General features: G+C 27.8%; 3 protein-coding genes across 3 annotated transcripts; 2 read left to right on the top strand and 1 right to left on the bottom strand.

Annotated features, from left to right (window-relative positions):
- Positions 1 to 2,301: 2,301 nt before the first annotated feature.
- Positions 2,302 to 2,945, bottom strand: LOC105258967 (histone H2A). The gene has a single exon (XM_011270571.3). The coding sequence runs from the start codon at positions 2,767 to 2,769 to the stop codon at positions 2,395 to 2,397; it is 375 nt and encodes a 124-aa protein (XP_011268873.1). The 5' UTR covers positions 2,770 to 2,945; the 3' UTR covers positions 2,302 to 2,394.
- Positions 2,946 to 3,514: 569 nt separating this feature from the next.
- LOC105259095 (probable oligoribonuclease) lies at positions 3,515 to 5,146 on the top strand. Its single transcript, XM_025415412.1, has 5 exons — positions 3,515 to 3,658; positions 4,186 to 4,265; positions 4,383 to 4,544; positions 4,637 to 4,857; positions 5,020 to 5,146. Exons 1-5 carry the CDS (start codon positions 3,652 to 3,654, stop codon positions 5,144 to 5,146), a joined length of 597 nt encoding a protein of 198 aa, XP_025271197.1. The 5' UTR covers positions 3,515 to 3,651.
- A 689-nt stretch (positions 5,147 to 5,835) lies between these two features.
- Positions 5,836 to 11,703, top strand: LOC105259094 (kinesin-like protein Klp61F). Its single transcript, XM_025415414.1, has 16 exons — positions 5,836 to 6,126; positions 6,391 to 6,538; positions 6,648 to 6,797; positions 7,194 to 7,354; positions 7,472 to 7,621; positions 7,709 to 7,945; positions 8,400 to 8,775; positions 8,845 to 9,116; positions 9,256 to 9,395; positions 9,499 to 9,617; positions 9,698 to 10,051; positions 10,177 to 10,404; positions 10,527 to 10,706; positions 10,795 to 11,017; positions 11,079 to 11,200; positions 11,307 to 11,703. Exons 1-16 carry the CDS (start codon positions 6,062 to 6,064, stop codon positions 11,382 to 11,384), a joined length of 3,003 nt encoding a protein of 1,000 aa, XP_025271199.1. The 5' UTR covers positions 5,836 to 6,061; the 3' UTR covers positions 11,385 to 11,703.
- Positions 11,704 to 11,819: the final 116 nt, after the last annotated feature.

Here is an 11,819-nt window from a genome sequence, read left to right as displayed (position 1 = left end):
TATTGGTTCGCGTCTGCGCGGCAAATTCGAACGACGCGGCGCTTCAAACCCGCGTTTCGACAAGGACGTTTTGTTTACGTCTTGCAAACAAAAACGATAGAATAGTTATGCCTAAATAATGAGCATTTTGCCTAGAAGAGAGCCTATTCGATGGAATGATACTTTATGCATAATCCTGAATTTGTTTACGCACAACTTTTAAAAATATTGTCATGATTCATCGGATTTAAATAGAAGAGCAGGTCTGTTTGTTTTTAGATTAGAGCCTACATTTTTTGCATATTTTCTGCAATAAAAATAAAACAGGAATTTAGGTTTGAGGTGTTTGAATGACATATATTTACCGGAGCACGAAATATTTTACTAACATTTCAATAATCATCATCTGCAATTTATGTAACAACAAATCGTTATTAAATATTCAAGCTTTGGTTTTTTAAGAAACAAGAGAGAAAAGGAATGATAAAATTTCATTTTACGTCACATTTATATATTTTTAAAATTAATAAATTCCTTGTCGATTAAAAAGAATTTTTTTTTTTAATTCGAAAGGTATCGTTGGTATAAGTTGGTATATTATTGCTACACGTTGATTTTACGCTCTAGGAAAGCGTCTAGAAAAACATTATTTCGTAAGGAAATAGCGCGGACAATGTTGGATCGAAAGGCAAAGTTATTCCACGGCACGGTTAGCAGACTTACATTAAAGCGGAGCCGAGTGTGCATGCGTGCGTGCTTACGTGCGTGCTCGCGTGCGTACAATTCAACTGTGTATTCCTGCGTGCGCGGCCGCGTGCGTGCATGCGTGTGTGCGTGCGTGCGTGCGTGCGTTTTCGCTCGCGTGCACGTATGCTTGCGTGCGTTATAGCAGAGTTCCATAATCGTTATAAGGTTTTACCAGGTTCTACCCTGCTTCGCGTCCCGGCCGTGAAGCATGAAAATGCAAGACGAAAACCTAGCAGCATTTCTCTCGACGCATTTGTTTTGTTTAATCGGAGAAATAATTAACCGTAATTTCTACCTTTATAATTTCTACCCTTATAATTTTTTTTCAAACAGACGCAACAGAGAGGAGGAGTTGAATTTTATAACGTGAGCTTCGAGTTGTTAAAGATCCTTGATTCTTATAATTATCATATATTGCGTTATGAAATATACGGTAAATGATAAATATGCGTAGAAGAATATATTATTTTGTTTTTATATTTTTTTCTCCCGCAGACAAATTATAATTTCAAATAAAATTGAATCGTCGAGTTCGCTGAAATGTAACTTTTATTATCGCGTGTTTGTAAGTTATAATTGAGAATTATCATTGCTAAAGAATTATTTTTGTTCTGTATATGCTCTATCTATCTCTTTAGATAGAAACGATTGTTGTAAGACACACAGAAAGTTGATGCTCCAAAAGATTGCCTCACATGGCGATTTTTACAGAATAATGTTACATGAGAAAAGACGGTCCGACAAAGTCACGCGATATCCTCCAATTTTATCACATTTAGGATCGTCGCTACTTCCTGCTACTGATACAATTTCCGCAGTATATTTTATCACGATGTATTATAGGAGAAATTATAGATTTCATACACGAATAATTGTGTATATATGAAAGAGACCTAAATTTATATTCAGCTATATATAGCTAATAATAAATACATATTAATTAAAAATCTATACATTTTCAGAGAAAGAGAAAAAAGAGAAAGAGTAAGATGTTTAGACATGAAATCGATAAGTGTTCTTTCGAATGATTTGTTTTAAAAAAAGGATTGTGTTTATTTCAACAGCATTTACAACCATTACGATGTATCAAATGCACTTGCGAGAAACTTTAGTAATCAATTTTCGAGATACTTTACCTTGATTTATGAACGGTGCTGCTTGGTATATCATTTCGCAAAGGCAAATTATACAATCAACGGAGAACATTTCACGCTGTGATTTCAGAATAACGCGATATTTTCGTAAATGTCTTTAATCGATTCAATATAAATAATATAACAGATAAATTTAATTTCATTTTAAATTAAAATAAAAACTACACTCAAAAGTTCAAATTAAATTTTCAAATTTTTTAAATTCTGTTCTCGTACGCATATACATATAAGCTACATATTTATATACAGGGTGATTAATAATAGCGAATACAAGATACCAGAGTTATCCAATGTCTAGAAATTTCCTTTAAATCGAAAAGTTGAAATAAAATTCTCGACATACTCTTAAAATAACAAAAACTAAAAAAAAATCATGAAAAACAATTATAAATATTATATTTTTGATACACAAGTTGTTCAAATAAGAGAAAAGAATTGCAAACTAAATGTCCTTCGTATATGAAGAAATTGGTGGCCCTAAAAAGGGCCGTTTATGATTATTGCTGATCCGTGGTTAAGCTTTCTTCTCAGTTTTCTTCGGCAGCAAAACTGCTTGAATATTTGGCAGTACGCCACCTTGAGCGATAGTAACGCCAGAGAGCAATTTATTCAACTCCTCGTCATTACGAATGGCTAGCTGTAAGTGCCTGGGGATAATCCTGGTCTTCTTGTTGTCGCGCGCAGCGTTTCCTGCCAACTCCAATACTTCCGCAGCGAGATATTCCATCACCGCGGCAAGATAGACCGGAGCACCAGCGCCAACGCGTTCGGCGTAATTTCCTTTACGCAGAAGTCGATGGATACGTCCAACGGGGAATTGCAATCCAGCGCGATTAGATCGCGACTTCGCCTTTCCCTTAGCTTTTCCGCCTTTTCCACGACCAGACATGGTAAATATGATTCGAAGTTGAGCTTCTCTATCGATGCGATGCAGATGGTGCCTCGACACGTTCTGTCGTTTGAGGTGCTTCGCCGACTATTTATACCATACTGCGATACCTCGTGCGGCCAATGGCGTGCCGGATTGGTACGATTGACTGCAGCGCGTCATGTGATTGGTGTGTCGCTACCATCGCTTTACTATATATAACAGCTGCGTTGAAGATTTCACGGCTTTTGATGCTCTGCTGCGGTGATCGACGTGTCGCACTCTTCAAAAAATGAGATATGCCATTGAAAAAATTAACTTTGAGACTCAGAAAAATAGCGATTAGCGAAAATAACAAGAAAAATAGTGATTAGCGAAAATAACAAGAAAGAAAAGAAAATGAAAATTATACATTATGTATAGAGATTTTTTTAAATTTATAAAATACATGAAGTTAACAGAAATTCTTATATAAGTAAAATTAAAGTTAAACATTTATGACATCGCAAATATATGATGAATATATTAAAATGTGTAGATATGAAATTAATAATAAATTAAAGTAATTAAAATTATACGTAACTGCTTATTTTTTTGTCAAAATTTGACATTGCATTAATTTGAGAGCTAAAATTCTTGTTATCTTGTGAAACTTTAAATATCTTTTATAATTTGATTTCATCGTATATATGTATATATATGCCATTAATGTAATATATATATGTATAGTCTAATTTGCATCTGATTGTATAAATTTCGATTAACAAGATGAAAAGCGCATGTCGAGTTATAGGTTATAGCTATAGTATTATTAGCAGTCTCAATATTACTGTCGTTTTATTTTAACGGAACAATCATTGTAATAATCATTGTAATATTTAGTAAATATTTTTTTATAACATTATGTCTGGTAAGTTTTATATTCCAGTTTCTGCATACACATAATGTTATACATATTTTCAAAAAGCGTGTTTTACTACAATTTATTTACAATTAGAGGTTATCTTTCTTTGAAATTGGTTTCCATATCATTATATATAATGTATAAAAAATATCATATGAGAGAATATTTATAGTAAAATAATAGTAATTGATATAAAATAATATTAAACATTTCGTAACATTTTACTATTTTATCATCTTATTATCAATTATTGTATCAATTTAATTCACAAATGAGAATGCAAATCTGCATATGTGCCTTGATGCATTTAATTAAACGAATATAATGTATTAATTAATAACACAAATGTGTTATATTAATGTATAATTTGAAATTAATATCAAGTGAAAGTTGTATAAAACTAAACATATCGAGATAAATATTAATCTTCTAATGTTTTTTTGTATTCTCAAATGATCGATATACTTTTATCTACACTTTTATCTAAATCTTGCTTTGAATTATCTGATATACATGATTTTGCAATGTTATAGACAAAATAATACCTTGCAATGCTCCATCAATTCAGCAATCGAGCAATCCTGCTGATCATATTGTTTGGATCGATATGGAGGTGACTAAATACAGATAATATTTAATTTTATATGGATATGAAAAAAAGCAATTATTTACCAAAAATTATTACTAAAAATTAATAGATATATAGATTGATCATATTACATTATTACAGATGACTGGACTTGATATAGAAAAAGATCACATATTAGAGATTGCTTGTATTATAACAGATAAGACATTGAAGATTATTAGCACAGAATTAAATATTATAATACATCAATCGAATATAATTTTAGACAATATGAATGCATGGTGTAAAAAGCAGCATAAAAAAGTAAGTTTTTATTTTATGCGAATGATATATATTTTCTTGAACTTGACATTTACAAATTGATAAATTTTGAATCTTTCATATATGAAATTTAGACTGGATTGACGGAAAATTCCCGCTTAAGTACCGTTTCGTTAAAAGATGCTGAAAATATGGTGCTTAATTTTTTGCAAGAATACATTCATCCAGGTGTATGTCCATTAGCTGGAAATACAGTCTACATGGATCGTTTCTTTTTATACAAATATATGCCGCTAGTTAACAATTATTTGCACTACAGGATTATTGATGTTAGTACAATCAAGGAAGTTGTCAGGTATAAAAAGATTTTTCTATTTTAGTACTAATAATAATGTTAATATTCTTTTTATTGTTTGTAAAACAATAAAATTAGGAGTAATTGATCATACAATAGATATATTAAAAATGATATGATATATAAAATATGATTACATGAGTAAATCTTTATAATTTCTAGAAGATGGAATCCAAACATATACAAATCTATTCCACAAAAAGAATTAAAACATAGAGCTTTAGATGATATAAAAGAAAGCATTAAGGAGCTAGCTTATTATCAAAAACATATATTTGAACTTCAGTAATAGTAATAGTAATTTTTTATATTTAAAAAAATTACATATATGTATATTGTATTATATGTATAATACAATATACATTTTTCAATTACATCATTATTTAATATACATCTGTTTTTTAAAGTAGAAAATACTCAAATACTCAGTGCATCAACCAATGCAATAATTAAATCTGTAAATACTTGAATGAATATGTAAACATATTTAAATGTGCAAACTCATTGGATCAATAGAATTAAATCTGTAAATATTTATGAATTGTAAATGAATATATAAACATATTTAAATCAAAAGTATTTTTCATCCAGTATAATAAAATATATATATATAAATCTTATTTTTATGTCATGTATATAGATTCATTATATTTATAATTTTGATATAATGACTGCTTACACACACACACACACACACACATATATATATATAATTGTTAAAAGAATGCATGTATGAAATTATATTTTTTCATTTTTCTGTCATGTTCTCATAATTAAATGAAATATTGATAGGCTATAATCAGGAAGACGCTGGATGCTTTGAATTGCGTTTGATTGACCAATCAAGCTAAAGAAATCTTTACTCCTTTTGTCCTGATTGGTCTGCAGCCTATATCACACATTTGTGTATATATTATAGCAATATGGCGCATCCAATCAGATTCGAGTTTTCCTCTTTTACCGTTTATATGGTTTTTTTCTTTGTGACAGTTGGTAACAAGGATCGTTGCTCTGCACGCCATCACCTAGCGGCTATCGCGTCAAATACCTTAATTCAAATTCTTCAACGGATGCTGTGCTTGATTTCTAGCGTGTAGCGTTTATAAACAGTAAATAAATCCGAAATAAAACGTATTGCGAAAGAGTCAAATCGTATTAACCGTGTTATAGCGAAAAATATTCGGAGCAGAAAAAGTTATTCAAGATGAATGATACACGTAACGCGAAGAAGGATAAAAATCAGCATATACAGGTTTTCGTGCGTGTTAGGTAAGCAACACATTATATTTGACAATTTTATTTGAAAAGCTAGCGATTTACACTGTTCCGAAAAAGATTGGATCCAGAAAAGCGTATTAAATTCTTTTCCTAAAATCTGGATAAAGTTTCTATTTTCTTATTTTAATCTTAATTTTTTTTATATTAATATAAATTAAGTAATATATAAACATATACATGCAGTAAGAGCTGGCTTTTTTAGTTTTACATTATTGAGTTATTATCTTTATCAAAATAAAATATCATTTTCTGCAGGCCAATAAATAGTATTGAAAAAATTGGAAAATCGTACTCAGCATTAGAATTACCGTCTAACAAAGAAGTAGTGGTACATGAAAGATCACAAGGCACTCATTCAAAAAAGTTTACATTTGATAAAGTTTTTGGACCTTCCTCAAAACAAGTAACAAAATATTTTTATTATTTTATTAACTATTATAAAATTTTTGTATTAAATATTATAGTAGCACTTATACTTTTGAAAGAAATATAATATTATTTGAAATTTATAGATAGATGTATATAATGCAGTTGTTAGCCCATTGCTTGAAGAAGTACTGGCTGGATATAATTGTACTGTTTTTGCTTATGGGCAAACTGGAACTGGAAAAACATTTACTATGGAAGGTGTTTGCAATGATCCAACATTGCATTGGCAAAGTGTTAGTTTTATATCTTATATAAAATAATATTTATTATATTATAGTAAATGTATTATTATATATTATATAATAATACACTTATTATATAAATTATGTATAATGTGGCTTGATGTGATATTCTTAATATTATTTAATATAAAAAGAATAATCATGCATATACACATGCATGACACATTTCTTAATTATATGATCAAATTTAATCCAAGACATTAAAAAATAACATTATACATATATTTGTAAAAATAAAATATTTATTAGACTAAAAATATTATTAGATATATTATTAGATAAATATTATTAGATAAATTTAGTAACTGTTGTCACAATATATAAGTGTAATAATATAAAAGCAAGCCTACATATGCTTATATAAAATAAATTTATACATACATATAGGATACAACTGCTGGAATTATACCTCGTGCATTGAGTCATTTATTTGATGAACTACGTATGTTGGAAGTACAAGAATATACAGTACGAGTTAGTTTCCTCGAATTATATAATGAAGAATTATTTGACTTGCTATCACCTAATGATGATGCATCTAAAATAAGGTAAAAATTTTTAATAATACTCTGAATTTTTTATAATTATGTGTATTTTTTATAATAATGTGAAAAATAAATGTATTATTAGTTATTGTTATTATATATATTTGTGATCTTATATAGGCTTTATGAAGATGCTACCAGAAAAGGCTCAGTGATCATTCATGGTTTAGAAGAAGTAACTGTACATAATAAAAATGAAGTTTATAAAATCCTAGAAAAAGGATCTGAAAAAAGACAAACAGCTGCAACTTTAATGAATGCTCACTCGAGGTATTTTTATTTATATATATTATTTATTTTTTACAAATACTATATTTTATGCTATACTTGTAATAACATTTTTAATATCATTTTCAGCCGTTCCCATACAGTATTTTCGATTACTATTCATATAAAAGAAAATAATGTAGATGGGGAAGAACTTTTGAAAACTGGAAAATTAAATTTGGTAGATTTAGCTGGAAGTGAGAATATTGGCAGATCTGGTGCAGTTGATAGGAGAGCAAGAGAAGCAGGAAACATTAATCAATCATTATTGACTCTTGGTCGAGTTATAACAGCGCTTGTTGAAAGAGCACCTCACATACCATATAGGTAATTGGCAAAATTATTTATATTAATGGTATAATTTTATACAGATATACATATAAATATTTAACATAAATATTTCTCTTTTTTTTTTTTCAAGTTATGTAATTTAAACTTAGTTGAAATTTATATTATTAGTAATAAATATTATTTTTAAATCTTATAAATTTATAAGAACCAGACAGATTGGTCATACATGAATTCTGATTCAGCACATTTACCCTGATTTATTAAAGGGATTTATTAAAATTAAATCTTGAATTGAAATTTATAGATGTATTTAGTATGCCCTTTACTAATGCAATCTTTTTACTAATCAATCTTGAATAAAAAAATTATCTGTGAAACTGATGCTGTGAAGTTGATTCTGTGTCTGGCTCTTATAGATCCACGGGATTTAAATTCATGTTTCACTTTATTAATCTCTAAATTTATTATTTTTGTATCTTACATTAATTAGGGAATCAAAATTAACAAGACTTCTGCAAGAATCATTAGGCGGACGTACGAAAACATCAATTATTGCGACAGTGTCTCCAGCAAACATAAATCTTGAAGAAACGTTGTCAACATTAGATTATGCTCATCGTGCCAAGAATATTACAAATCGTCCTGAAATCAATCAAAAATTGTCTAAAAAAGCATTACTTAAAGAGTATACGGAAGAAATTGAAAGACTTAGGAGAGACTTATTAGCAGCACGTGAACGAAATGGTGTATATTTGGCACAAGAAAATTATAATGAAATGCAATCATTGATTGAAAATCAAAGTAAAGAAATTGAAGAAAAAATAACTCACATTAAAGTGCTTAAGGAAACTACGGAAGCTAAGGAGGTATAGATAAATAATAATTAATAATATTTTATAATAGTAATCTGTTATCTTATATCATATTTTTTTTAGCAAATATTCAATGATTTACAAGTAAAACATATTGAACAAACTCATTGTCTACATGAAACCAAGGAGCAATTAGAAACTACCACACATGTTTTGAAATCAACTACTGCACTTTTAGAAATGACAGAACTTGAGAAAGAGGAACAATGTTATTTAGTAAAAAAACATGTATCTACAGAAAAAGAGCTTTCATCACAGGCACAAATACTTCTAAATATTGCTGATACAGTTACAACTGATATAAATAAGCTTCAAGATAAAATTTCTCATAAAAGGTAATTGCATTTCATTTTATTATTATTTTAATATAGGATAAAAGATATCTCTCTTACTAGATCACTAATGACTTTATAATATCAATGTCTCTTATCATTATAATTATTTAAATTATATTTAATGTAATACCACATATAGGCAATTAGAACAAGAAAACGAACATCTCAGTCATCAATTTCGATGTAACATTGCAAAACAATTTCAAGAGATGGAAAATAATGTTACAGTTTATTCGCAAAATTTTCTACAGTTTTGTACTTCTATGAAAAATAAAATAGGCAAGTAACAATTATTAATACGTACAATTATATATATAAAATGGATATCATGGAATATACATTGGATAGAGAATATATATCAGAATATACATTATCTTTGTAGATTCACAAATAAAATTATTCAAAAAGGATATAGATTCATTAATCCAACATATGTCAAATGATATTATTAATAAAGAACAGTCAGCAGTAAATGAATTTACAAAAAATATAAATAACTCGGTGAGTTATTTACACATATATAAAAAAAAACAAAATAATATAACCAAAGAATATGTATAATATAAATTTTTCTATTTTAGTACACACATTATCAACAGTGGTTGGATACAGAAAGGAAATTTTCATCTGACTTGATTCAATGTGAACAAGAATTTTTAAATGACACATCCCTGAAACTGACATCAAAAGTTAATGATTTCATACAAATTAATAGCTCGCAAATGGCAAACAATTTACGCCTTTTAAATGATGACGTATCTCAGAAATTTGATAAATTACTGTCATACACAAATGAATCAATAAGACAAATTTGTAATCACAAGATACAGGAACGTGACAATTTATATAAAGATATAAATGAGATAAGACAAAACATACAAATTATTCATGAAAGTGATGATAAAATTATAGAGGAACAAGAAAAGTTTAAGAAGGTATAATCATAATGTGGTAATAGTTTTAATATTATTTTGTTATATTTTTCTTTCAATAGTTTTAATAATTTTTACTTACAAAAATATATATATAAGCTATAAAATATATACATTTTCTTTCACAGTCATTCGAAAATGTATGGCTACAATTTAATAATTTAAGTAAAAACGTGACCGAAAATTATTCTAATAAATGCATCACTTTAACTCGTGTTAATGAAATTTGTGACAGTATGGATACCGTTATTCTTGATAATTATCACAAAAGTATGGAAGAAAATAAATCTCTGGAAGAAAAAATTCAAAGCAATATAAGTACACTTAAAAGCGATATTGACCATAACTTGATAAAGGTATCATTTTATACTTTTATTACGTCTTACAAATTTCTTAATTTATTAAGTTATTAATTAATATCTGTGTAAGAAATGAAAATTACAGTATATTATATATGTTGATTCTTTCGTTCTGTTAGAATCAAGCAATAGCAGAGCAGATTGCAGTAGAAAGCCATAATTTAACTGATGAACTTCAAACTAACGTAAACGATCATTGTAATGTATTAATGCAGAAAAAATTACATATCGAAGATAATAAGAAACAAATGATACAAAAATTCATGGAAGATAATTCTTCTTCTATTGGATCTATTGAAGTAAATTTTTTATTACTTTATCATTAAAATTATTTTGCAAAATACATAGACATATTTAATAAGATATTTATTAATAATAATTTTACAGAATAATCAACATATACTAATGGAAGGTTATAATAATCATGTAAAACTTGTAGAAGAAAAGGAAAAAGAAAACTTACAAATGTTTATAAAATTAAATGATGAAATTAAAAGGCAAAGTGAAATTTCGTCTGATTGGAGTGACAAGACCACTATGGAATTGCATTCAATTCAAGAAAAAATTGGGAAATTTCTTCTGGAAGATTTACGGCGCGATACACCAACAGGTAATTTTTCGACTTTTATGCTAACTTTAATAACTAGATTTATTTAACATTTTTCTTTCAGGTTTAACACCTGCGAAAAAAGAATATCATTATCCACGATGCTTGGCTGCAACTTCACCACATGAACGAATCATTCAAAGGTTCAGAGAAATAAGAAATTACCGTGAAAACTCTGATGATGAAGTAAATATAAATATCAATTTATTTGGGAATAAACATATTTCTAAAAATAAAGATTATTAACATAAGCAAATATAGTGATATGTAAGTGTTAAATTACATTTCGTAGGAAACAATGTTGATCAATAATAATTCACCGAAGAAGCAATTACAGATGCAAACGCAAATTAAACGCTCTAATTGGTAACCAATTATTTTATATTTATGATAGAAATTAATTATACATTAGATTTACTGTTAAATAATAATATTTTGATACAATGACACCATGTGTAATAAACAATATAATTAAAGAATTTATAGAAAATTGACTGTTTGATAGATCTAAGATGCACTTTGCTCGACACTATTTTCGCTTTCAAACGCAAATTTTTCACCTTAATTGACTCAGATGCTTTAAAGCAAAAATAATATTAAACAAACCTAATCTATATCTCTAAATCTACGTTCCAAATCTAAATGTGCTTCACAAATCTGCATCATTAAAAAAGATCAATTATTATAACTTAATATATAAACGAAATATATATATATATATCAATGAAAAAGTTGACTGCATAATTAATTCTTATATACAATGGGTAACAGTTTTTATGCTAATATCACACTTTAATTACACTAG

Source organism: Camponotus floridanus, unplaced genomic scaffold, assembly GCF_003227725.1.
Source record: "Camponotus floridanus strain SB8 unplaced genomic scaffold, Cflo_v7.5 scaffold12, whole genome shotgun sequence".
Classification (NCBI taxonomy): domain Eukaryota; kingdom Metazoa; phylum Arthropoda; class Insecta; order Hymenoptera; family Formicidae; genus Camponotus; species Camponotus floridanus.
The sequence above is the reverse complement of the archived record's forward strand: the minus strand, read 5'-3'. Positions and strand labels throughout refer to the sequence as shown.